The sequence below is a fragment of the Mirounga leonina genome, unplaced genomic scaffold, assembly GCF_011800145.1.
Source record: "Mirounga leonina isolate KUSES-001 unplaced genomic scaffold, KU_Mleo_1.0 Mir_418, whole genome shotgun sequence".
In the NCBI taxonomy this organism is placed as follows: domain Eukaryota; kingdom Metazoa; phylum Chordata; class Mammalia; order Carnivora; family Phocidae; genus Mirounga; species Mirounga leonina.
Genome location: NW_023270739.1, coordinates 7,752,457 through 7,778,218, shown reverse-complemented (window position 1 = coordinate 7,778,218; position 25,762 = coordinate 7,752,457). Strand labels below are relative to the sequence as shown.

At 55.3% G+C, this 25,762-nt stretch overlaps 2 protein-coding genes across 2 annotated transcripts in view; one reads left to right on the top strand and one right to left on the bottom strand.

The window, feature by feature from the left end:
* The window catches only part of TMPRSS6 (transmembrane serine protease 6), a 36,202-nt gene extending 23,098 nt beyond the window's left edge, over positions 1-13,104 (bottom strand). The window contains exons 1-6 of the mRNA XM_034987579.1: positions 13,006-13,104; positions 7,640-7,836; positions 3,126-3,259; positions 1,851-1,918; positions 1,110-1,294; positions 801-842 (exon numbers count right to left, since the gene is read on the bottom strand). Of these exons, the coding sequence (XP_034843470.1) occupies positions 801-842; positions 1,110-1,294; positions 1,851-1,918; positions 3,126-3,259; positions 7,640-7,835 (625 nt within the window). The 5' untranslated portion in view covers position 7,836; positions 13,006-13,104. The remainder of the gene's footprint in view (positions 1-800; positions 843-1,109; positions 1,295-1,850; positions 1,919-3,125; positions 3,260-7,639; positions 7,837-13,005) is intronic.
* Positions 13,105-22,213: 9,109 nt separating this feature from the next.
* LOC117998719 (TRMT1-like protein) lies at positions 22,214-24,515 on the top strand. The gene has a single exon (XM_034987578.1). The coding sequence runs from the start codon at positions 22,214-22,216 to the stop codon at positions 24,434-24,436; it is 2,223 nt and encodes a 740-aa protein (XP_034843469.1). The 3' UTR covers positions 24,437-24,515.
* The last annotated feature ends 1,247 nt before the right edge of the window (positions 24,516-25,762 follow it).

Below are 25,762 nucleotides of genomic sequence, written 5' to 3'. Positions count from 1 at the left end.
AGCGTCTGCCTTCGGCTCAGGTCATGATCCCAGGGTCCTGGGATCGAGTCCCACATCGGGCTCCCTGCTTGGCAGGAAGCCTGCTTCTCGCTCTCCCACTCCCCCTGCTTGTGTTCCTGCTCTTGCTATCTCTCTCTCTGTCAAATAAATAAATAAATAAATCTTAAAAAAAAAAAAAAAGAATCTGAGAATGTAAGAGCTTGTGCTCGGGACCACAGGGTACAGTAGCACAGGTGGTGCACTGCACAACTTCAGGATTCTCCAGTCACACAGACTGCGATGTGGATAGCGCTCCCTGGCGCTGTGCAGCATGGTGGCCCTGCTGGTACTCTGCTTCCGAGGGCTCAGGAGGAAGACCGTGGAACCTCTGGGGGGAAAGCAGGGTGACTCTGGTAATATGGGAGTGGGGTAGGACAGGGCAGATGAGCCTGGCTAAGAAGGCGAAGGAAAATGTGAAGGGAGTATCCTTGAATGTGACCAAGTCCATGGGTGGAAACTAGCTTATGAGCAAATTGAGTTCAGTGATAAAAAAAAGTAGTCACATTTATGTGCACCTAAACCTGATACTGACTCTCACCCCCCCACACACACACGCGCGCGTGCATGCGCCATACCTCCCCTCCCCCACAGGCCCGAGCCTTGCTCGGGACTCATCACCAAGTCCCCCATGGCACCCCCTGAGCCACCCCAGGCCACTGCTCCCTGCTCCCACCAGAAGCCACGTGGTCCCCTGACACTTGACCAAGCCAAGCCAAACAGCAACTCAAAAGGAAGTGGAGCGGAGAAACAAAAGAGCATACCCAGCGTGGAATTCAGGGCAACTATGTCTTTCACGCTGGCTTCTGTTAAAAGGAAAGGAACAAACAAATAAACAAAGACCAAAAGTAAATAAAGAAAACGAAATGAAAAATGCAACTAAAAATAGAAGAGACCATCAGAGCCAGCCTGTCTGAGATTGACCCTGGGTGCCGACCCCCCCCTCCTCCACGGCCCGACCTCGGTCCTGGCTCGGGGGTCGCTGGGAGGCCCACCCTGAGAGCATCCAGCCCCGGCAGGCAGCCTGCATCACCCTGGCCACACGGTCCCGCAGCCCCGTCCCCAGTACTGACCCAGGATCACCAGGCCCTCGGGGTCCACCTCATACTCGGCCCTGTAGGGGGCAGGGGCCGAGCTGTTGGCCGTGGACAGCAGCTTCTCCACCAGCAGCTCCCGCACCACCTCGGGGCTCAGCATCGGCCGGCGGTGCTCGGGGATTTGCAGGATGAACCAGAAGAAGCAGGTGAGAGGTCCCTCCCTAAGGCAGGCAGAAGTGAGAGGGGTAGGAAGGGACCAGAAATCTGGCCCTGCCCAGCCCCCTTCTCCTGTGCAGGAGACTAGCGAGCCTGGCTCACACCCACTGCACGCTTCCTACCCCCCCGCACTGTTGTCCACCTTCATGGTAAACTCCTAACAACCCCCAAGGTGCTCTCTACCTCCCCGTGTCACAGGGAGGGACTGAAGCACAAGAGGGTAGGGTGCGTGCCACCAACCAGAAGCAGGTACACATGGCACAGCTGGGCCTCCCCCCACTCCCGCTCCAACCACGGCCTCACGGAATATGCGCCAGTCCCAAGCACGCCACAGCCGTTGTCTAGCGTGGATCCCTACCACGTCACTGTGCCCATTCTACAGATGAGGAAACCAAGCTCAGCAAAGGGAGGTCGCACACAGGCAGCCGAAGTTTCCTTTCTGTGCCTCGGTTTCCCCATTTTTAAAAACAAGGGCATTGCATCAGAAGCCTACAGCATCCCCTCCTGTTCTTTGAGTCTAAGGTTCTAGCGAGGGCTGGTTGGGGGGCCAGGGCGACTCACCCAAAGGAGTAGACTGAGCTGGAGTTGTAGTAAGTACCCAGGCGGGTGCTGGCGATGAGCTCCTTGAGCTAAAAGGAGGGGAAACAAGAGCCCCCTGGTGACCCTCTGCAGAAACCCCCTTCCTGCCTCAGAGTGCCCTTTGCCCTTCCAGACAGCCCTGCTTGACAGGAACCTGCGGGGTAGAGCGGCTTGCCCCTGGTCACCCGGCGGGCAGTGGCCACGCAGGGAAACGAACCTCACCCCCATTCTTTTCCCCTCCCCCTATACCTGGGCACGGCCCCCCAGCACTGCCCCTCCACCAGCCCTGGCCTACACCAGACCCCCCCCACAGCTTCTCTCCCTCTTGTCAAAAGTCACCCGTCAACTCTCGAAAGCCCCACTTGGCTCCGGAGTCCGCTCCTCACCCCCCAGCCACCAGCCACGGGAGCTCAGCTGGTCGGTGTGTGCACGTGTTCAAGTCCAGTGCTGATGACCGGACAGGGCGGCAGGGCTGTTGGCTTGCAAAGTACTCTGAACAGCATAGAAATAATGTGCGCAGCATCTCATCCACCCTACGACCCTCTGGACAGGCACTGTCCTTATCCGCTTTACAGAGGAGGGAAGAGAGCCTGGGGTGGGTCCCCCGGAAGCTAGTCCTGAGAAAAGGATGTGGGGAGAGGGGTTTACTTGGAGGTGACTCTGGAGAACCCCAGTGGGGGGTGAGGAAGACAGACAGGAAGCGGGAGAGCCATCGCGGCTGTGAAGGAGCGGAACAGAGCTGTGGGCAGCTGAGGCAGAGTCTGACACGGAGCTGCGGGAGACGGTGGGGGCAGCCTCAGAACTGTCCCCTCACCAAGGCCAAGGGAGCTGGGGTATTTATCCACCCAAGGGTTGCTCCTAGGGATAACTACTCCTCGGCACTTCCGTCCTGTCCTACTGGGCAGGGTGCAGTCCCACAGCCAGAGGGTGGAAGGTGCTGGCCGCCAGAGGCCATCCCCCCACCACCACCCCGGAAATCATTGCCCTGGGCAGGAGGGCATGGGGGTGGGTCCTGACAGCGTCCTTGCACTGCCCCGTCTTCCCCCCACTTAGGCTGCTAGCAAGTGGCACAATCACGATTTAATCCCAGTGCTTTTGACCCCAGAGCCCCCTACCTTTCCCAGCACCCTATGCCATGTCCCCTTCCATCGTGCCTGGAATGGGACTCTACTGCCAGGGGCTGCTGTGAAGGGACTGGCCTGATCAGGGCCCTCCCCAGCCCTCCCCACCCCTCCCACCCCTGCAGTCCTTCCCTACCATCTTTTGGGCTTTGACAGTTTCGCTGCGGAAGGCACTGGACTCCCGGCGGGCGAGGTCCTGGGAGAAGTGGCGATTGAGCACCCGGAGACTGCCAGAGTACACCTGGCTGACCGTCACCTCCGCCTTGTACCCTGCGCAGGACGCAACCGACAAGGTCAACAGACGGGTCCGCCGGGGGAGGCTCCGGTCTCTCCCCACGCCTTCTCCTGCCACCCAGACCCACAGCTCAGCCTCCAGCATCTTGGGCCTCTGAGGCACCACCACCATCATCACCTCTGTCACCCAGTGTATTTTAGTGACAGGGAGGAAAGAGGCCCATAGATGGATCGTGTCCTGAGGGCTCCCAGTCAGAAGTGGACGCAATCACCAGTCCAGGATATAGATGACATGAAAGCCAGGAAACCCACACGGCCTAGAAGGTCAAGGGTGTGGGTTAGCACCTCTCTGCATCCTTCCTTTCCCCAGGATGTCCCGACCACACCTACCATGTGGGGTACACTAGTAACCCAAGTCAGCTGCAGAGGTGCCCGTGGTGGGTAAGACAGGCATGACAGCCCACAGGCCCATCTGGGAGGAGTGCCTTCAAGGGGAGCCCAAGGTACACCTGAGGGAACATGACCAAGAAATGGGGCCTGGGCCAGGGTGACCATCCAGCTGAGTAGGGAGGATTGGAGCATCCATTGGGAAGAGGGGAGAGAGAGAAGTACCTTAGGGGCAGAGGGAATAGCATAAGCAAAGGCCCTGTGGCAGAGGGATAATGGTGAGGACTGGGCTGAAACCTCTTTAGCTGGAGCAGTCAGATAAGGGGAGGGACGACGAGAGGCTGGGACCTCAGCAGGGCAGGATTTGGGTCTTTACCTGATGCACAAAGGAAACCACAAAAGGTTTAAGATCAGGGATGACGTCACCCGATTTCCACTTTGTAAAGACCTATTTTGGTTGATGTGAAGAGACTAGATTCATAGCCCTGGGCGTACACCCGTCTTCACTCATATATGCATTCATTCAACAAATGTGACTTGAGAACCTACTACGTTAGGGACTGGTCTAAAGCACTCAGGAATACATCAGTATAACAATGAATAAAACAATAAAGAAAAAAAATCTTGCCCTTAAGAGCTTGTAGTTTAGCGAGAAGGTCAGACAATAAACAACAAGCATGGTATACAACAACACATTGGAGGTGTAAGTGCTGTGGGAGTCAGGGAGGAGGGTGGGCTGCCCCATACAGGCCAGGGAAGAAGGTGATGATGTCAGTCACGTGGATGTTACTCTGTGGAAAGAGCGGTCCAGGCAGAGGGACCAGCAAGTGCAAAGGCCCTGAGGCAGGAGCTCATCTGGTGGATTTCAGAAACAGCAAAGAGTGAAGGAGAGGAGAGCAGGAAGCAATGAGAGAGGGGAGAGGACAACCACACAGAGTCTAGCCGACCACGGGGGGCTTTGGTTTTACTGTGGGTGAGGTGGGAGCCGTGGGAGGTTTAAGCAGAGAGGTTAGGGGCTCTGATCTGCTTTCTAACATGATCCCTCTGCTATTGTGTGGAGAACAGGCTCTAAGGAAGCAAGGGCAGAAGCCGGGAGACCCGTGGGAGGCTCCTGCAGTCATCCAGTGACGCATCTGGTGGCCAGGTGAGGGGTTCCGGCGCCTGGACCAGGCTGTGCCGCGGAGGTGGTGAGAAGTGAGCGATCAGAGGCAGGGTATAGTTTGCAGTTAGAGGTGACCAGGTTTGCTGGCAAACTGGGGCTGGGGTGTAAAAGAGAGGAGTAAGGGGGAGCACCTGGAAGGATGGAATGGCCACTGCCTGGGACGGGGGCGGGGGGCGGGTCTGGAGGAAATGAGGCAGAGCTGCATGCTGGACCAGTGGGGTCTGAGGTGCTCATAGACTTCCTGGCGGAGGGCAAGCCCCAGTAACACAGGGAGGAACCCAGGCTGGACAGGCACATTTGGGAGTCATCAGGGTATAAAGGACATTCAAAGCCAGGGGCACTGGATGAGACCCTGAAAGAAAGTGGGCAAAGCAGGGAGAAGGAGAGCCCCTCCACCAGCAAAGGACAGGGGGGAGAGGCAGAAGGTTGGAGCTGGGGGCAGAGAAATGCGGGGGCCCCTGGAAGCCAAGGGAGGAGAGGGTTTCGAGGAGGAGGGAGTGCGGTGCCAGGTCAAGTGTTGCCAAGGGGTGGGATGCAATGACTGGGGACTGGCCATCAGATCTAGCAAGCTGACGACTGGCAACCTTGGTAAGTGTCCTTGGAGAGGGGGGTGCAGGGGAGCCAGATGGGAAAGGTGCATGAGGGACTGGGGGTGCAGAATTGGTGACAACTCTTTCAAGGAGTTTGCTGCAAAGGGGAGCAAAGAAGTGGGGGGCACCAGCGGGATCTGGTGTGGGAGCAAGGATTGTGCTCATACAGGGATGGGCCACTGCTGGAGCCCGGCCACCATGCTGGAAGACAGCCGCCTTTGGAAGGGACAGGGAAGGTTCACCCGTGGGGACAGGGCGGGAGGGCAGATCCCATGGGTGCATCTGGAAAGGCGTGTGGCCAGCATCCATGGGGCTTCTCTTCTGAGAGGTTCCATTTGTCTGTCACCACAAGTAGACTGTACCCCGGGGCCCCGGGCCTACCCGCGTGGTGGGGGGAAGCCAGCCACCACCCCCACCTCTCCTCTCCTGGGCCCTTTTCTGAGTCAGACTGCCAGTCATTGGCTCCTCACTTTGGGCTTCTCCTGCGCCCATGGACTAGGCCCCTTATCTCTCTCCCCTTCCAGATGCATCTCTTTGCCCAGTGCCCAGTACCCAGAGCACAGCCTGAGCCTGGGCAGGAGGAATCCTCCAAACAGCTCCTAAAGTGCCGCCTTTACCCTAAATCCCTTTGGGGGTTCAGGAGTTGGCTTCCCCCGAGCCGAGGCTTTGCAGCTCTCACCCCCCGGCTCCTCAGCCCCATGGAGCACCCACTCCCTGAGGGGTGATTCACTCCTGGAGCTTAATCAGGAGAAATAAGACTCCGCAAAGAAAGACAATTGGCAGTCGAGTTCCTGGCCCTCCAGCCTGACACCGTGGTTTACCCTGAAGACTAATTATGTGGCCTCCTAAGGACGCCATGGTGGCCCCGTGCTATTTGGGGTGCTGGCTTGGTGCCGGTGGTGAGATGGGCACAGCTTCCACCCCTTGTACCCATCGCTCTTGAGGCTCCACGCAAATCTGCGGTCCCCTCTGAGTCAAGGCAGGCCTGGGCTTCCTAACGGCGTCGGCCCAGGCGCTGATTCCAGACATCCCCTACCCCGACAGCCTCTGCAGCTGGGCCTAGGATCAACCTGATGATGCTCTGTAGTGGGTCCCCATTCCTTTCAGGGGGCCTGAAATGCCACCACGAGATTTAGCCAGTACAAATATTTATGGAAAGGCTCTGATCCCCTGGGCAAGGTGCACTGTCTCCACTATGGGTCCCCAGGCCCGTGGCTTCCTCTGTCCTAGCCCATGCCATGCTTTCTGGTGAGGGCAGGGGCTCTCTCCAGAGCCTGGCCCAGAGCCTGGCGCACAGAGGGTGCCTGGTACTGAATGCATGAATAAATGCATGAGGGAATGAGTCTTCCACAGTGTTTTCATGGGCACCAGCGGTTTATCCGTTCCTTCCTATTGCCAAGAGCTGAAGGAAGGAGGTATACTCTCCATCAGTTTCAGAGGAGGACATAGCAGGTGCTCAAGAGTGTTTATTGAATGAATGAATGAATCCATGCCTGCATCAATGAAAGAGTGGAAGGATAGACAAATGGACCCAGAACATGGGCCAGGTGCTCCTGGGACTCCAGGGGACTAGTTGAGGGCTGTGATACCAGAGGGGGAGGCCAGACTTCAGGACGAGGGAGGGGCCCCGACCTGCCTGCTCCGGACACCGTTTCACTGTGAGTTGGATTGCAAGTGTGCCCGAGCCGGGATATGAAAGCCAGCTCTGTGCAAGGACACCCCCCGGGTACTTGAGTCCTGTCTCTCCCTCCCCTTTTTCCCCACTCATGCTGGGGCCCTGGAGACCCAGAGGTGACAGAGCTGTGGTCCCCACCCTAGAAAAGTTCTCAGGTTGGGCTCAAGTGAGCAGAGGTGCTAACTGGTGCCAGGCACTACAGGCACCACTGGGCCTCCTCCCACGGAGCCACCTGGCTCCGAGCCCAGGGGCAACCCAGGAGGGCTTCAGGCAAGGGGAGGCAATGTTTGCAATCCTCCTGCTTGTTGGTTCACAAGAGCTGGGTGCTGTGAGAGCATTCCTTCCCCAGCTGGTGGGAGCTGGGGGCACTCGGCGCCAGCAAGGAACTTGCACTTCGCCTGAGCCCCAGGACCTGGAATGTAGGGTGCCATAGCTTTCCCATCTCACGGGACAGCAGGAGGATTCAGAGAAGTGCCTTGCCCAAGTTCACGCAGTATGCTGCTAGGCGTTGCTGAGCCTGGAATTCTGGCCTGTCTTGCTACGCCCCCACAGCCATCCCAAGTCCTCGCCAGGTGCCTCGGCCAGAAGGGCCCACCGCTTACCTAGGAAATACCAGAGCAGGACCCCCACCAAGGCCAGCACGATGAGGGCCAGCCACAGTGGCGTCAGGCGGAGGTAGTCCTGGACTTTTCTCTTGGAGTCCTCGGGGGCCTTGAATATCCCCTCCGGCTCTGCCTCCTCACCGTCGCCTCCATCGCCCTGTCCCCCAGCTGCCTGGGGGGCCTCGGCCACGGGCATCCTGGTGGAGAAACAGACCAGGGTTGGAAATGGCCCGACATCTGCAAGGGAGCTTTGGCCAAAGATCAGAGGTGCACAGAAGACAGACCGCCTCCCTGCGTCTTGGGCAGGAAGAGCCTAACTCCAGCAAGCGGTGAGTGAGAGTGGGCTCCGAGGCAGCTCGTAGATAGGAAAGCAAACCTCGGAGCAGCTGGTTCCAGAGGTCAAGCAGCAGAGCCGGACCCTATCTGGCTCCAGAACCCCCACCTCTGCAGCTACACCAGCCCCCCGTGGTCAGAGGCAGGTGGAGGCTTCCGGGCCCGAGCCCCCCGGAGATTATAGCCGCCACTGGAGTACCTGGAGTACCAATGTCTGTAAACCAGCTCCTCGTGCCTCTGGAGGATTAAGAGGCTAAGCCACTGGCCCGGGGTCACACAGCGGGAAAGCAGGGGGTCAAGCCCAGGGGTCTGCCTCCCTGCTCCTCCCAGCTGTTAAAGAACAATCAGGATTTAATAACAACTGAGTGATGCCCCTCTCAGTGCCCTGAGTCTGCAGCTGTATCTTCAGACCCACCCCCCACCCCCACCCCCGCGCGAGGAAATTTCTGAATGTTACTCAGCTTCTCAGGCAGGTTTTCCCGCCCTACAGAGAAGGCCCTCCAGCCACCCACCCACCGGCAGAGCAAGGATTCTAGACCACCGAGAAGTTTCCTTTTACTGCATCCATACATGCCATGGTGGCTTTAACATACATCCCCAGATGCGTATGTGTGTCGGGGTGGGTGGGGTTTCCTCTGGGCAGTGTCTTGGGTTTTCACACGGTGGGTTTGCTGAACATGGGGCTCCTCAGTGAGGCTCAAAGTCCTCCCACCTGGATTCGAGGGGCCTCCTGGCTCTCCTCCCTGCTTCCCTGCTCCCTGTCACTCCTCCTAGCATTGTTCTCAGTTAAGAAGAGTCTCTGGCACTGAGCCACTGTGACCCTCGGTGTCCCCATCCAGTGCAAGGGAGGACGGACTGCTTGCAATTCTCAGCTGTGCTGAGACCCCTTCCACCCCTTAACCAGAGGACATCAGTACACATGGGCCAGGCCCTGCTGGCTTTCATGGGGTCACATATCCTGCAATGGTGGGGACAGCCCCACCCGCTGCCCAGTGTCCACAGCATCCCTGGTGAGAAATGGGCTATGCTGATAAGCTGAGCAGGGCTAGATCAGGGAGCACCCAGGTGACAGGCCGGCTCCTTGTCCTCTCTCAGCCCAAGTCCACCCCTTCTGCCGGAGTTGGCCACACCGCTGGTTTGCTCTTGAGTCTGGATCACTAAGGAGCTATTATTTCAGGATGGATGACTCACAGAGCCTTGGGGACTTGGGGGCCCAGAGGTGACAAGAGTGGGCATGTGCTTCATCTGTTTTCTACACACTGTCTCATGTACACCTACAGGGACCTTGTGGAAGTAGGTTCCTTTATTATCCCCATTCTACAGATGAGGAAGTTGAGGCACAGAGAGGCTGAGCAGCTTGGCCAAGGTCTCCCAGTTGGTTAGCAGCAGAGCCAGGTGGCAAAGCCAAGCAGTGTGTCTCCAGAGTAGCGCCCTGACCCCCACACTGCACTGCCTCCCACTTCGTCAGGGTACTGGTGGGGAAAATGAGGCTCGGAGAAGGTCAGAAGTCTACCAGAGGAGGCGCCAAGGGGAGCAGTCCAAGGTAGGATGTTCAGTAGGCCTCCCTTCCCTTCTCCTCACCCCCAGACCAGGCCTTCACTCCATGGATTCATCTCCTTCATAAGCGCCCCTCACACCCGTCCGGGAGGCCTGTGAGCATCTCGGAGGAGCCCATTTTTAGAAAAGCCACTGTGTAAAAACCTAGGATTAAATACAGCCCAAGGTGGGGTGGGGGAGCAGTTCACTTGGGCTCCCCATCACCTCCCACCTGGACTCCTGGGGCAGACTCCTCCCTGGGCTCCCTGTCTCTCATCTCCTCCTCCAACAAGCCCTCACTCCCTGCCCACCGCCAGCCACCCACCTGCTCCGAGTCCCCTCATGGGTAACAACCACCTCTGACGGCTAAGTGCCATCACGCACATCACCCTGCGGGCCTACAAAACTGCATCTTTGTGCAGCCACACCCTCTGCCTGAGGACTGCAGGGGTTCCCCAAAGGCCCCATGCAAGGCAACCGGCCCGGGGATGGGTCCCCAGGCCCTGGGTAGTAAGCCACCTCCTCTCCTGGGCAGCCCTTGGTCAGATCAACAGTATGCCTGACTTCTGTGTGTGTGTGTGTGTGTGCTCTTTAAAGATTTATTTATTTATTTGTTTAAGAAAGAGAGCACACACGGGGTGGGGGCAGAGAAAGAGAATCTCAAGCAGACGCCCTGCCAAGTGTGGAGCCCGACATGGGGCTCAATCTCATGACCCTGAGATCACCGAAACCAAGAGTCGGATGCTCAACCAACTGAGCGCCCTCAGTATGCTTGGCTCTCTCCTCCACAGGGAAGACAGGTCTGTGTCTTATTCACCCCTGCTTTCCCATAGAACCCAGGACAGGCCCTGCTACATGAAGGAAAGAATGAATGGCTAGGGTCCCCGGGTCTCCAGACTCCTGGTGCAGTGCTCTCTCCTACACGTTGCCGCCTCCAGGAAGCGGGACTTGGGAGGCTAGGAGCTGGGGCTTGCATGCTTGGCCGAGCATGGAGACCTGGTTTTGGTTACTGAAACATCCCATTTTAGTCGGGGACCTGCTTGGTGCAGGCTCTGCTCTGGGCATGCGGGGGGCACACTGGGGGATAGGAGACCTCACTCCCTTCCTCTTGGGGCTGATAGCCCAGCAGGAGATGGACAATTGTGACAATTGACAGCTGTGAAGATGACCCCCCACTCTCGTCTTTTACTATTATACTGCCCTCCCCTGACTTGGCCAGCTCCCAGCTGACCTCTCCCTCCCCCACCCCCGTTGTTTCGAGGGTCCAGCCCATCAGAAAGGTCTGTGGCTCTACCTTCCAACTGCCCCCAGAACCCAACCCCTTCCTGGCACCTCTATGGCTCCCACCATCATCCAGGTCGGTATCTGTCACCTTGACTGCTGCTATTGCCAGCTGTCTGGTCACCCTCCCTAGCGACTCCCCACCCGACCACCCGAGTGGACTTTCCACTGTGTGCCCTGCTCATGGGCCTCACGCGGCTCTCACCCACCCAGAACAGAGCCCAAAGCCCAGATCCCAGCCCACAAGGGCCTGGGTGACATGGCCCTGGTCTCTCTGTCCTCTCCCACCCCCCGCCGCCGCCGCAGCCACTCCCAGCTCCTTGCCAGACCTTCCAGAGATCAAGTACGTGCCACCTCCGGGCCTTTGTGCTTGCTGTTCCCTCGGCCAGAAACGCTTTTCCTTCAGTTTGCCCCATGGCCTGCTCCTTTCCCTCCTTCACGTCTTTGCTCCAATTTCTTCGTAGCGCTTCTCGCGACCTCAACTGCATGACAGGCTTCCGTGTCCTCTGTCTGTCTCCTCTCTGGCTGTATGCTGCTCCCCCTGGGGGCCTGCTCCCGTGCAGAGCTCGGCCTCCATCCTTGTAGTCGAGCCGCCGAATGCTGGGATCCCAGCTCCTTCCCCACAGCTGGAGGGTGGCTGCGGGGCGCGTGGCCTGGCCAACTTTTCCTGCCTTCCTTCTCCCCACTCCCTCTTTCCCCCTTTTGGCAGCCCAGTGACACTGGACGTGTCGGCTATCCCTTCTATCAATAACGAAGGTGGGGGAAACCTGCTACAGATCAAGGGCTCTTAGCTCGCTCTGCACGAAGAGCATCGCGTGGATTGTTTCTTGCACCCTGAAACTTCTTACGCGTCACCTGGCTTTCCCACACGCTCTTCCTTCTGCCTGGGCTGCCCTCCTCTGACTTGGCCAGCTCCCAGCTGACCCCTGCACACCTCAGCCCAGCTCCCACCTCTTCCTGGCAGTTCTCCCATAGTGCCCAGCCGCTGCCACTCCTGAGGCGTCCTGGGCTGCCCCCGAAGCGTCCTGGGCCGCCCCCATCACCGCATGCTTCACCTTGGGGCATTCTCTGCCCCCCTGGTGGTGAGCCCCTGGAAGGAGACACTGGACATGCCCCAAGTGACACGGGGGGTGGGGTGCTGAAGCTTCTTCTCTGACCCGAGCACCTGGCCCCCTCCCTGGCACCTGCTCTTCCTGCTCTCTGACCACTGGAGTGTCCTCAGTCTGCCCACTGGAAGCTGAGCTCATGGGGGCGGGCCTGGACCTCCTCCTGCCTGCCGGCCCTTTGCTGGGCAATGTCGCCAACCACATTCTCCTTCAGCCTCCAGTAGCCGGCGACGTTTGCTTCCTTATCTCTAGTTAATCGCTGGGGGAAATGAGGCGCTGAGAAATAAAATGGCTTGCCGGGGTCACTCATCTGAGGCAGGGCAGAGCGGGGAGGAACAGAACCAGAAATCTGATCTAGGGCCATGCGAGGCAGCTTCCAGTGAGGCTCCCCGGGCCTAGAGTAGATCCCTGCAACAAGCTGGTTTGCGGGTGCCCAAGCGTGGGGCTGTGCGCGTGGAAATCCCTTCCGCAAACACAAACACGCTAGAAACGCATACACAGGTGTGCACAGATGGAGACGCACTGAGGGGCCCACACATCTGTGTGACCCACAAACTCATGGATGCGTTGCTCACACTTCCCGCACTCACACACACACAGGTACGCACGCATGCGTATGCAGAGCCAGCTGCATTCACCTCTGAGCCTGGGAGCTAAGGATCCCCTGTTTAGCCCAGCGTCAGGCTCTGGGCCTGGCTCCCACACCAGGAAGCCCAGGGAGGTCTGAGGGTACGGAGGGGGGCACGTCCAATCTTGCAGAGTGAGGGTGGGGTGCTCAGCCTGGCAAACTGCGCCTCTCCTCCGCCCAGTCCCCGCTCCAGAGTCCACCAACCCCACCTGGACCCAGGCCTCCCAGCACCCAAAGCCTGCGGCCCTTCCACCGCCCCCGTGCCTGTCCACACACCTGGCCTCACGACACCCTGTCCTGCCTCAAGCCTGGCTTTGTGGACCCCTCGCCTTCTGCTTACCCAGTCACTCTCTGGCCGATGAGGCCCTGCAGACCTGGGCAGATGGCTCCAGCCCCAGGGAGCCAGGCCTGGCTCTCCAAATGGACACTGTCACTGGGTCATTCTTGGATCCCGGTCCCCTGTTCTGGAGGCCCCCGCTTACCTTTGGGAGTGGCAGGTGGGTGCCGGGCCGGCTCGCAGGCCCCAGAGCCTCTGTTTGTCCAGGCCAAGGTCTCCCTACCCCCACCCAGCCAGCCTGGGCTGGATCAATGGCCCAGAGCCATGGCCAGGGTGTCTGGCCCTTGTCCCCTGTGGCCTGTGGCCCCAGGCTCCATGGGCCTTCTGCCGGGTTCAGGTCGGCACCGTGACTGAGCGCAGGTAAACAGGCCGAGGCAGGAGCCAGGCAGTGCCCGCCCCACCCCACCCCGCCCCGTGGGCACCCCGGAGCCTGGCGGGCAGGTGCGGGAGATCGGAGCTCTCCCCTGAGGCCTGTTGCCTGGTGACGTTCCTGGTTACAGCCCCTGGTCCCCTAGAGCATGAGGTGGGGGGGGCTGAGGACCGGGGGGGCTGTGCCGTGGGGCAGGGGCTCATGAGGGTCTCCTTACCGAGACGGGTGAGGCCCGAGGGGCCGGTGGCCAGAGAGAGAACAGGAGGCCCACGTGGTCCAGGGACAGAAAAGGAGAAAGTGCAGTGGGGGTGGGGTTCAGTGCTATTTTCTGCTCCGCTGGAAATTATTTGAATTACGATATGATTCTCTAGAGCTGTGCTCCCCATTTTGGTGGCCACTGGCCACATGTGGCTTTTGGGCCCCTGGGATGCCGCCAGTCTGACCCGAGATGTGCTTCCTGGGTAAGATAGACACCAGGTCTCAAAGACTTAGCGCAACCAAAGAATGTAAGCTAGCTCAACAAGAATTTTTCATGTTGCTGACATGTCGAAAGGATAGCATGGGGGCTGTGTTGGGTTCAATTAAAACATCACTAAAAGTCAAACACCTGCTTCTCTTTATATTTTGTAACGTGGCTACCAGACCACTGAGCTCACAAGTGCGGCTCACGTTCCAGGGCCAGTGAGCGGAGCTGCAGTGGACGTGGAGGGGCGACCCCAGTGGCTCGGAAGCAGGTGTTGTAAGCCAGCGTTTCCTGGGGTGTAGCCCACGAGTGGGTTGCCCACCTGGAACCCTGAGTGCTGCGTTATGTGGGCCCCAGGGTGTGTGTGAGTGTGAAGTAGGATGATGTGTGTGGAGCATGAGATGTGTGCGTGGAGCGTAAAGGGGTATAAGGTGTGTGTGAGGGATGTGAGCGTGGAAGGGGAGGTGTGTGAGTGTAGAGGAGGAGGTGTGAGTGTGGAGTGGGGGTGTCCAGCGTGTCTGGACCAGGTAGCCGTGCGCCCTGAGGAGCAGGCAGGGGTGAGGACAGCTGCAAGGGTGAGGGGTGCGCCTTCAAGTGCTCTCACGGGGCCTGCTGCAGGCGTGTGTGCATGCGTCATGTGCAGTGTGTGTGTGTGTGTGTGTGAGAGAGAGAGAGAGAGAGAGAGAGAGAGAGAGAGCCTCTCCTGGGGTGTGTCCGTCAGAAGCAGGTGTCCGAGCGCGGGGGTCTGGGCACAATCTCTGTACCGCGCGCTAGCTGCAGAGGGGCTGGCCCGGAAACCTGGGTGGGGGACACCTTCCGTCACTTCTCCCTGTTCCTGAGGCCTGCCCTGAGGGGACCCTGGGACTGAGGCCCCCAGCCTTGCCCCCCCTGCCCCCGCCCCAGGCAATATCCCTCCTCCCTCCATCCTCCCCTCCTCCCGGGCCCCACCACCCCCCTGCAAGCTTTCCAAGGCAGACAGGATTTGGTTGGGGGCAGGGGGCGAAGAGACCCGAGCCCTGTCTCTGTACCGCATCCTGTCCCTCAGGAGGCAAAGTGGCCCAGGCCCCGGACCAGGCAGGCTAGTAGCCGGACAGTCTGCAAAGCAGAAGATCTTGCGCAATCGAGGTCCTCTGTACTTGGCGGCCACCGGGCCATTGATCGGCCACAGCCTTGGGGGGAGGAGCTGACACTGGGGCGGGGGGCAGCAAAGTGCTGAGGGGGGTGTTTGAAAGCAAGGGTGCAAGGGGCGATGGCGCCAACTCCCCAAGAGCTCAGGGAGCCGTGGGCGGGGGGACAGCCTCCCACCCAGTCAGGCTTCCCTCTGTCAGTGGACAACCACGTGCCCTGGACGCCCTTTTCCCCGTGGCAGAGGGACGCGTGCACACACAGACAGCACGAAAGCTTCAATGCCCCAGGCTGTCTGCATGTCACCTTAACCCTGGGCCCCCTTGGGCTTTAGGGACAGAGAAGCTCCCTGGAGGCCTGGTCAGCGAGGCTTGGGGGCCAAGGCGCACAGCAGGCTTGAGCCAGCAGGACCGGGAGGGACAGGCCTCAGTGGGCCCACCACACTGAGGTGACCAGGATCCAGCCAGGGGCTGGAGAGTTAGAGGACTTGGCTGGAGTCCCCTGCCTCCCCCTGTTAGTGACCCGGCAAGGCACGTCACCTCCCCAAGCTGCCATCTTGTCAGATGCAGAAGGGGGATGATAAAATTCGGTTGTTGGAGACAGGAAAGGATGAAAGGGAATATAAATTGCAGGAGTTGTGCCCTGGACCCCGGAGGCCTCTCTTTTAATCCCAGGGCTGAGGGGAATTGGAAGTGGGGGCAGGCGGCCGTCCTCCCTCTCACACCCCTGCAGCCTCACGGTAACGGCCCTCGGGTCTGGCTGACGCCATGGAGGGCATCACGGTGGGCCAGGCCCTGTGCCCGGCGCTTCGCGGCCTATTCCATTTACTTCTTCTTTTTTTCTTAATATTTTATTTATTTATTCTAGAGAGAGAAAGAGAGAGAGAGAGGAGGAGGAGCAGAAGGAGAGGGACAAACCGACTCCGTGCTGAGCGCGGAGCCCCACGTGGGACTCGATCCTGGGACCCTGAGAGCACGACCTGAGCCGAAACCAAGAGTTGGTCGCTCAACTGACTGCGCCACCCAAGCACCCCTGTTGCATTTACTTCTCACAACAGCATTTTTAACCCAAATTTGCAGAGACCTCGGCCCTGGTGAAATGTAACTCCCAAATACTGTGCCAGACACTGGGGACAGGGACATGAAGGAGACACATCTGGCTTCTGTCCGACAGAGCTGGATGTTCTCCAAAAGTTCTCGGCTCGAAAAGAAAACGGTCGGATATTCAACATCCCACTCCGAATGCCCAGCTCCAAATTCATAGGTGGCCGTCCTAACCTCCAGTGTCTCTGGATGGGAACTTACTTGGAATTAGGGTTATAATTAGTTAAGATGAGGTCATAGTGGAGTAGTGGAGTCGGGGTCTGCCTGATGTCCTCCTAAAAAGGGGAAATGCGGAGACAGACACACACAGGGGGAGTTCCGTGGCGAGATGAAGGCAGAGATCAGGGTGATGTGTCCACTGGCCAGGGAGAGCCAAAGATAGCCAGCTAACCCCCGGAGAGTAGGAAAGAGACATAGAACAGGGTCTTCCTCCCAGCCCCCAGAAAGAACCAACCGTGCCAATACCTCGATCTTGGACTTCTGGCCTCCAGGCTGGGAGACAACGAATTTCTGTTCTGTGAGCCACTTAGTTTGCAATCTTTGTTGCACAGCCTCACAAATGAACACAGTGCTTGATGAAGCGGCTTTGGATCAATGCCCGCTTCTGGGTCCCGGCCCCTCCCAGGGCCCTGCATACAGCAGGTGCTCACGACTGCCCGCTACTCGGGGCCTTCGGGCAGTGGCATGTCTCAAGCCACGGAGGGGAAACGAGGGGGCAGCTCAGGCACAGAGGTCTGTCACTCCCTGCTGTCCTACCCTTAGACTAGGAGCTCCATGAAGATAAAGGCTTAGTCTGTCTTGACCCTGCCGGATGCCAGCCCGGCACACGGGACAGACACACACTTGCTGAGTGAGCAAATGATAGTTCCCGTCACCTCTTGTGATGACAATACGGTCGGTCCTTTGAGCCCCGGGGCCCCGAGCTGGGCCCTTCACAATGCTTCAAGTTCAGACTTGGGGGTGGCGAATACATGTCTCCGATGTGCAGAGAAGGAGACTGGGGCTCTGGGAGGAGAAGGTGACTTGCCCCGGGTCCCACAGTGCAGGGGCTCTGGCCCGATCCCTTTGATGGGAGGTGTATCATATTCCTGGGCTGCCACAAGGCATTACCATAACCTGGGCTTAAAACAACAGAAATGCATTCTCTCACAGCTCTGGAGGCCAAGATCAAATGTCAGAGGTCCGTGCTCTCTCGGGAGGCTCTAAGAAAGATTCCTTCCTTGCCTCTTCCTGGCTTTTGGGGATTGCTAGCAACCCTTGGCGTGTCTTGGCTGGTAGAAGCATCCCTCCAATCTCTGCCTCCCTCCTCACGTGGCCTCTTCCCTGTGTGTCTGGGTCTCTGTGCCCAATATCCCTCTACTTTTAAGGACACCAATCCTATTGGACTTAGGGGCCACCTTAATCCAGCATGACCGCATCTTAACTTGCTTCCATCTGCAAAGGGCTTGTGTCCAAATAAGGTCACGTTCACAAGTTCCAGGTGGACATGAAAATGTGTGTGTGTGTGGGGGGGGAACACTATTCAATCCCATGCAGGAAGCGATGGTTCTGCGGGACTGTTCCAGTGGGGATCAGCCTGGGAGACAATGGGAAGGCCACCCCTCCCAGTCAGCCTGTGCAGTGGGTCAGCCATGCCTCAGAGCGCAAGGCTGGGGTTGAGGGTGGAGTTGGGAGACCAGGGCTCCCTGGAGAAGGTCTTCTGCTGGCCGAGCCTCTCTCTGAATCCCTTTGAGGAAATGCAGGCTCACAGGCCCAGGGGCTGCTGTGGGGGCTGAGGGGGCGGTCTCCATGTGCGCCCGCCAGATGCTGTCTGAACAGGTATTTGGGAGGACCGAACTGCCCTAAGCTCCAAGTAATTAATTCGTTCCCGAGCACTGTCCTAACAAGGTACAGCCAATCGGGTGGCTTAAAACAACAGAAATTTATTCTCTCACCACTCTGGAGGCTAGAAGTCCAAGATCAAGGTGTCGGCAGGACCAGGCTCCCTCTGAAGGCTCTAAGGGAGCATGGCTCCTGCCTCTTCCTAGCTTTGGAGGTTGCTGGCAATCCCGGACATTCGTTCAATCTCTGCCTCTGGTGTCACATGGCCTTGTCCCCGTGTGTGTCTGTCTCGGTGTCTCTTCTTTCGTATAAGGACACCAGTTAATATCGGATTAGGACCCACCTACTGACCTGATTTACATCCGTAAAGACCCCTACTTCCAAATGAGGTCACATTCATAGGTACCAGAACTTCAACATATCTTTTAGGGGCCACAGTTCGAGGGGGAGAGGGGTGGGAACAGGCTGGTTATTGACAATGCCACGATGCTGTTCCAATGGTTCATGTAACCCGGAGTCCTCACGTCGCTTTGAAGCGTGTTGCGTCTCCACGCCTGAGCTACCACCCTCGCTCTCCTCCCACAGAAACACAGCTTTAACCTGCCTCTTCTCCCTCCCGTGCCTCTGGGGCCTCCCTGGCAGCCGTCCCGCGGCTGGGAGGAAAGAAAGCTCCCGTAGCCTTGACCAAGCCTTCAGAGGCTGCCCAGGCGGGGTCCCCGGAGGCCACCTCTGTCACCCCCTTCCAGCACGGCAACTCGCTGGCTCACTTATTAGGCAGGCGTCGGCACCCACACGGTGCCGGCCTGGGCTGGGCTCCCAGGCCACAAAAACAAACCAGGCCCAATCCCTGCTCTTGAGGGATGTAGCCCAGCCCGGGGAAGACAGACAGCGGGACAGACGACAGACTGAACTCTCAGTAACAGGCAGAGGACCAGGCCCTCAGTGGTACTTAGGGGTGTTCCTTAGCGTTTCAGAATGAGAATCCGTCCGGATGGCCTGTCATGGATTCAAGTGTGAGACCTCTCGGGAGTCACCGCCCCCGTGGCCCTACTTCCCTCACCTGGAGGAGGATCCAAGGGCTTCTGGGACCCTTATGGAGGCCCGGAGACTCTGTGGCTTTGTGATACAGCTAACCAGACACAGGACTGGCCTCATCCCCTAATAAGAAAAATGGCCATTTGACCCCATTTTACAGACGAGCAAGTGAAGATTCAGAAGGCAGATGTTACTTGGTCTCAACCCAAGGAGCGGGGAAGTGCTGGGATTCAAACCCAGGACCCCTTGATGTCGGAGCCCCCAGATGCACCCCCTTCTGTGTCTGTGTCCCTCCCTCCTTGACATGCCACCATGCCTGGGCCCCTCACCCCTTCTGTCCCAGCCCTGGGTCCTGGCCTCTGGCCCTTGTGGCAGGCGTGGCCTTGGCCGGGCCCCCTGATGCTTTCCCAGCCAGAGGTCAGGGGAGTGGCTTCTGATCAGGGGCTTGGGGCTTGAGCAGCGCCACCTCAAGGCAAAGTCGGTTGGGGACACAGAATGGAAACTCCTCATGCATCACCCAGCCTGGCCTCCTCCACTGTGCCGTCCCTCCCTGCAGTCTGGGAGCCAGAGACGCTGGTGGGGGGAGGTCCAGTGGTGAGGCTGTAGCAGGCCCGGGACCAGAACCCAAATGACTTGTTTCCCATCCTGTGCTCCTCCCCGGACTCTGCCCAAAAATGAAATTTTAAGAATAAAATAAAAGGACAACAGCCATCAGGCAGACAGTCAATAAAAATTTCCAAGGCACACAGAATCCCAAGTTTCAACATATAGGTGTACATTTTTTTTTTTTTTTTTGGTCTCAAAATGTTGTTACAGCCAAGGCTCCTCCCCTCCAGGAAGTTCCATTTGAGGGTCCAGATCCAAGGGCGCACCCTCCAAGGCTGGAGGCACAGAAGGTTCTCCAAGGAGCCGCTTTCTTGCTGCCCTTCAGGGGAAGCATCCAGCACTGGCTCAGGCCCCCCAAGTGCCTCTCTCCTCTGGATAACTTGTGTCATCAGGGCTGCTGGTAACCCTGGTGGGGCTGTGAGAGGTCCCAACACCTGCAGGCTCTGTCCCGTCTGCCATCCATGTTGGTTCCAATTTATATACAAGTCCAGGTTCTTGGACCCTCCCTGTAGCTCTCCTGTCCTCCCTCCCTTCCTCTCTTCTTTCCTTCCTTCCTTCACCTGTTCACCAATATGCATATTCACTCAGCGAACATCCTGTGGCCGGTGCTGGGGTGCTGGGAGGGACTGCTGTGGGGACAAGGACCTGTGAGGGCCACTGTGGAACATTCTAGGCCTTTCGGATCTCTTCAAAAGCTGCATTTATGGAACACTTAGCATGCACCAGGCTCTGTTCCAAGCGCATTGTGTTATTAACTCACTTGATCTTACAACAACACCATGAGGGAGAAAGGAGGTACTCTTCTTACCCTCATTTTACAGATGAGAGGAAGACTAAGACAGAGCGGTTAATGACTTGCCCCAGGCCACACAGCTAGAACGCTGTGAAGCAAGGATTTGAACCAGGAGGACTTTAGCACTCACAAGGGCAGGGTTTTCACTAATTTTAAAGCATGAGCACGTCTAGGATCGCACACAATCTCTCAGTGATCCAGTAAAACAGGAACGACCGAGATGCTGAGTTCTGTATCACAGGTGAGGACAAAGCCAAACAGGGAGTTTGGGTGGGGGCACCGGAACCCTGGGCGCTCACCCCTGCATCCTACTGTCTCAGGGCCACTGTTGTTGGGGGGTTGTGGGGGAGGTGGTTGGGTTGTTGATTAAACTTCGCTCAGTCTCAGCGCCCGGGCCCGGCCACTGTGACAGCCCCGGGACATCCCCTGGGCTGGCTTGCTCAGAGATATTTTCCACCACCACGGTATGACACACTTGACGACACTCCCATCACAGGGCCTGGGGGGTGGGGGGTGGGTGGCGCAGGGCTGTGGGAAAGCAAGGCCGGAAGTGCTGAGTGGGGAGAGAGATGCAGGTTCGGGGGAGAGGTACCCAGTCTACAATTCCTGGAAGCCAGGACACAGAGGGAGGGAGGAGCTGGCGGGAGACTTATCATCTTCCTCCGTGCACCTGGCCTCATGCCACGCGCTGGCCACAGAGACCTCAGCCCTGGGCGGGGGAGTGACCGTGGAGGACACAGACAAGTAAAGGGACAGCCACACCCTCCTCTGCGGAGCCAGAGTCTTTACTGGAAATACTCTGCATGGGAGGGTTCTGAAGGAATCTCCTCAACTGGGGAGGGACAGTGACATGTTACATGGGCTTTAGCCAGAGAGGCTCAGCGACACTTCAGCTAGTTCGGGATATAGCTGGTGGAGGAGGTAGAAGGATTAGAGGGGTAGGTGGTGGGGGACAGGTGGACCAAGGAGGAGGCTGAGCAGGGATCTGAGCTCAAGGCGATGCTGCCGGGTCACAAGGGTGCAGATGATTTCAACTACAACTGCAATCATGGCAAGCAAGCTGCTGTGTTCATTTTTTAATTGGTTGCCAGGAAGCTTAGGATGGAATTTTGCTTATTTTTTTCCCCATTAATATAATCATCTCCTGTGCAGCCCTGTGTATGCAAAGGGCCAAAAGCTCTGTGGCCAAATGTACAGGACTTTGGATCCTGGCTCTACCAACCATCAGCTGCATTTTGATACTTCCCTGTGCCTCGGTTTCCAAATCTGCAAAACAGGGAACATAACACCTGCCTGGCTGGGTCTTTTCAGGTGATAAGGATAATGCTTGGTAAGTACCTGGCACAGTGTCTAAATGTAATTCTTGATCTTTTTTGAAGTCATCCAGGATGCTAATTGTTAAGAGGGCAGCAATAGGTTATTCACCCTAGGATGGACGGTTTCCGCTGTAATTTGCTCAGTGGCCGTGGACCTGGAAGTTGCTTAGAGTGGGATCTGGAAGGTGGGGAGAGAGCAGGGATACCAGATGACAGCAGATGAGGAAACCATATAGTCCAAACAAATAACCCAGTCAGGAAATGGGCGGAAGACATGAACAGACATTTCTCCAAAGAAGCCCTACAAATGGCCAACCGACACATGAAAAAATGCTCAATATCACTCATCATCAGGGAAATACAAATCAAAACCACAATGAGAAACCGGTCAGAATGGCTAAAATTAACAACTTAGGAAATAAGAGATGTTGGCAAGGATGTGGAGAAAAGGGAACCCTCTTACACTGCTGATGGGAACACAAGCTGGTAAGGCCACTCTGGAAAACAGTATGGAGGTTCCTCAGAAAAGTTAAAAATAGAGCCACTCTATGGCCCAGTAATTGCACTACTAGGCATTTACCCAAAGGATACAAACATAGTGATTCAAAGGGGCACATGCACCCCAATGTTTATAGCAGCAATGTCCACAATAGCCAAACTGTGGAAAGAGCCCAGATGTCCATTGGCAGATGAATAGATAAAGAAGATGTGGTAGATAACTATGGAGAATATGGCGGAGGAGGAGCTGCTAACCCAGGAGAAGGAGGAGGTGGAGGTGGCCCAGGTCCAGGTCCCGACCCCGACCCCGGCCCCGGACTCGGCTCGGGTCCCAGCTCCGGCCCCGGATTCGGCCCCGGATTCGGCCCCGGCCCCGGACTCGGCTCCGACTCCGGCCTCGGCTCCAGCCCCAGCCCCTGCCCTGGCCCAGGCTCCGGCCCTGTCCCCGTCCCTAGCCTCTGCCCCTGACGAGGCTGAAAGCAAGAGACACATCTCAATCCAAAGGCAGCTTGCTGATCTAGAGAAGTTAGCCTTCGTAGCTGAAGATTTTGACTCTGCCAGTTCATTGAACTCAGATAATCTTGATGCAGGAAACAAACAGTCTTGTCCATTGTGCCCCAAGGAGAAATTCAGAGCTTGTAATAGCCATAAGCTTCGTCGTCACCTTCAAAATTTACACTGGAAAGTCTCAGTTGAATTTGAAGGTTATAGGATGTGCATCTGTCACTTACCTTGTCGACCAGTGAAACCAAATATTATTGGAGAACAGATATCCAGTAAAATGGGCGCCCATTATCATTGTATCATTTGTTCAGCAACAATCACCAGAAGGACCGATATGCTGGGACATGTTAGGCGACATGTGAATAAAGGAGAGACGAAATCCAGGTATATTGCTGCTTCTGCTGCAAAACCACCTAATGAAATTTTGAAAGAGGCAGACACAGATGTACAAGTTTGTCCTAACTATTCTATACCTCAAAAAACAGATTCCTATTTTAATCCCAAAATGAAACTAAATCGGCAGCTAATATTCTGTACCTTGGCTGCTTTGGCTGAGGAACGAAAACCTTTGGAATGTCTAGATGCCTTCGGAGCCACTGGGATAATGGGATTACAATGGGCAAAACATCTTGGAAGTGCAGTTAAGGTTACAATTAATGACTTGAATGAGAACTCTGTGACACTGATTCAGGAAAACTGCCATTTAAACAAATTGAAAGTGGTGGTGGACAGTAAGGAAAAGGAAGAGAGTGATGATATTCTTGAAGAAGGAGAGGAAGACCTTGGTAATATTAAGGTGACCAAAATGGACGCCAATGTACTGATGCATTTGAGATCCTTTGATTTCATACACCTAGACCCTTTTGGAACATCTGTGAACTATCTAGATTCTGCATTCAGAAATATAAGAAACCTTGGCATAGTTTCAGTGACTTCTACAGATATCAGTTCTTTATATGCCAAGGCACAGCATGTTGCCCGGCGTCACTACGGCTGTAATATTGTCCGAACTGAATATTACAAGGAACTAGCGGCCAGAATTGTTGTAGCTGCAGTGGCAAGAGCTGCAGCCCGATGTAACAAAGGCATTGAGGTACTGTTTGCAGTGGCTCTGGAACATTTTGTGTTGGTTGTCGTGAGAGTTTTGAGGGGGCCTACCTCTGCAGATGAGACAGCCAAGAAGATTCAGTACCTGATCCATTGTCAGTGGTGTGAAGAGAGAATTTTTCAGAAGGATGGTAATATGGTAGAAGAAAACCCATATAGACAGCTGCCCTGTAACTGTCATGGAAGCATGCCTGGAAAGACAGCGATAGAACTTGGACCACTATGGTCAAGTTCCCTTTTCAATACTGGATTCCTCAAAAGAATGCTATTTGAATCTTTTCACCATAGTCTGGATGACATTCAGACCCTAATAAAGACATTAATCTTTGAATCAGAGTGTACTCCTCAAAGTCAGTTTTCAGTTCATGCACCTTCAAATCTCAACAAGCAAGAAGAATATGGTGTGTTTATTAAAACTACAGATGATACCACAACAGATAATTACACTGCACAAGGAAAGAGAAAAGGTAATGAAACAATCACAACTTTAGCCAAAAGGCAGAAGACTGATGTCAGTACTGAACATCCTCCCTTTTATTACAACATCCACAGACACAGCATTAAAGGAATGAATATGCCAAAGTTGAAAAAGTTTTTGTGCTATCTTTCTCAAGCAGGCTTTCGAGTAAGCCGGACTCATTTTGACCCAATGGGTGTTCGTACAGATGCACCTCTGATGCAGTTTAAGTCCATCCTTTTGAAGTACAGCACCCCTACCTATACTGGAGGACAGTCGGAGGGCCATGTCCAGTCAGCATCCGAAGATACAGTAGCTGACAGGGTTGAAATGTCAGTGAATGACAAAGCAGAAGCAAACAGTTGCAGAAGATGGTAAATGTAGAGAAGAGTTACTCAGATGTCTGTATAGATGGCCTAATCTCTATACCAACTGTAGTTTTTTCTATTCTTTCAATTCAGTGGTGTAAAAATAAAAAACAGTGCTGTTTTCATTCAGAAAATTAGCAGTCTCTAACTTAGTTTGGGAGCTATGCTTTCCAGGTTTTTCTTACTGTAAAGAAAACTTAAAATTTTAATGAAAACATTTCATATGAAGCCAAGTTTATGACTGAGATCACCCTACCATTTAGTAATGCAGAAAACTTTCACTTGCAAAGTGTTTGGAATTTTATGTCTGTTATGGAAGCCATCCTTTACTGTTCTTAATCACATGTCTACTTAAAGTGATTCATCTTTGTTTTTCTGTTTGTAGCACACAAAATGAAGCCAGAAGCCTTTCACTTATGAAATTACCCTGAATAGAACAATGTCCTTTCATATCACTAATGCTGTTTCACAATTACGAAGCTAAAATGTGTTCCCAATTTTAAGAAATCATACTTCTTTCCACATTCTAACTTACTACTAGCTTTTGAGAATTTAAATACTTGCCTGAGATAGAAATACATTTTTCTTTTAAGTTAGGTCTAGATGACTCAAGTCAGAGTAAGAGTTTGTCAACGTAAATTGAGACCACTGTTCTAATATAGTAATTGTTCATAAGCACTGAAATTCTGGAGAGTTTTTACTGTAAATTAAATTGGGTGATCTCAAGTGCCTCAGTTAATGCACGTACAATATTCATTTGCTTGGTTGTGCTACCTCTCAGAAGTAAAACTTATCAGCGTATGAGCTTTTGAAGTGAGGATTTTTGGGGGTGGGGGTGGGGAGGGATAGATTTGTTTTGTTTTCGGTGTGTGTATGTGCTCATTTTTTTTTTTGTATAAGTAGCCCAGGCTAACATGACTATGAAAATTAGTAGAAACTCCATTTAATAAATATTGTTCTTGCTTCATTTGAAAAAAAAAAAAAAAAAAAAAAAAAGAAGATGTGGTATATATATGTACAATGGAATATTACTCAGCCATCAGAAAAAATGAAATCTTGCCATTTGCAACAACGTAGATGGAACTGGAGGGTATTAGGCTAAGTGAAATAAGTCAGTCAGAGAAAGACAAATACCGTATGATTTCACTCATATGTGGAATTTAAGAAGCAAAACAGATGAATATAGGGGAAGGGAAGGAAAAATAAAATAAGATGAAAACAGAGAGGGAGGCAAACCATAAAAGACTCTTAATTATGGGAAACAAACTGAGGGTTGCTGGAGGGGAGGGGGGTGGGGGGATGTGGTAACGGGGTGATGGGCATTAAGGAGGGCACA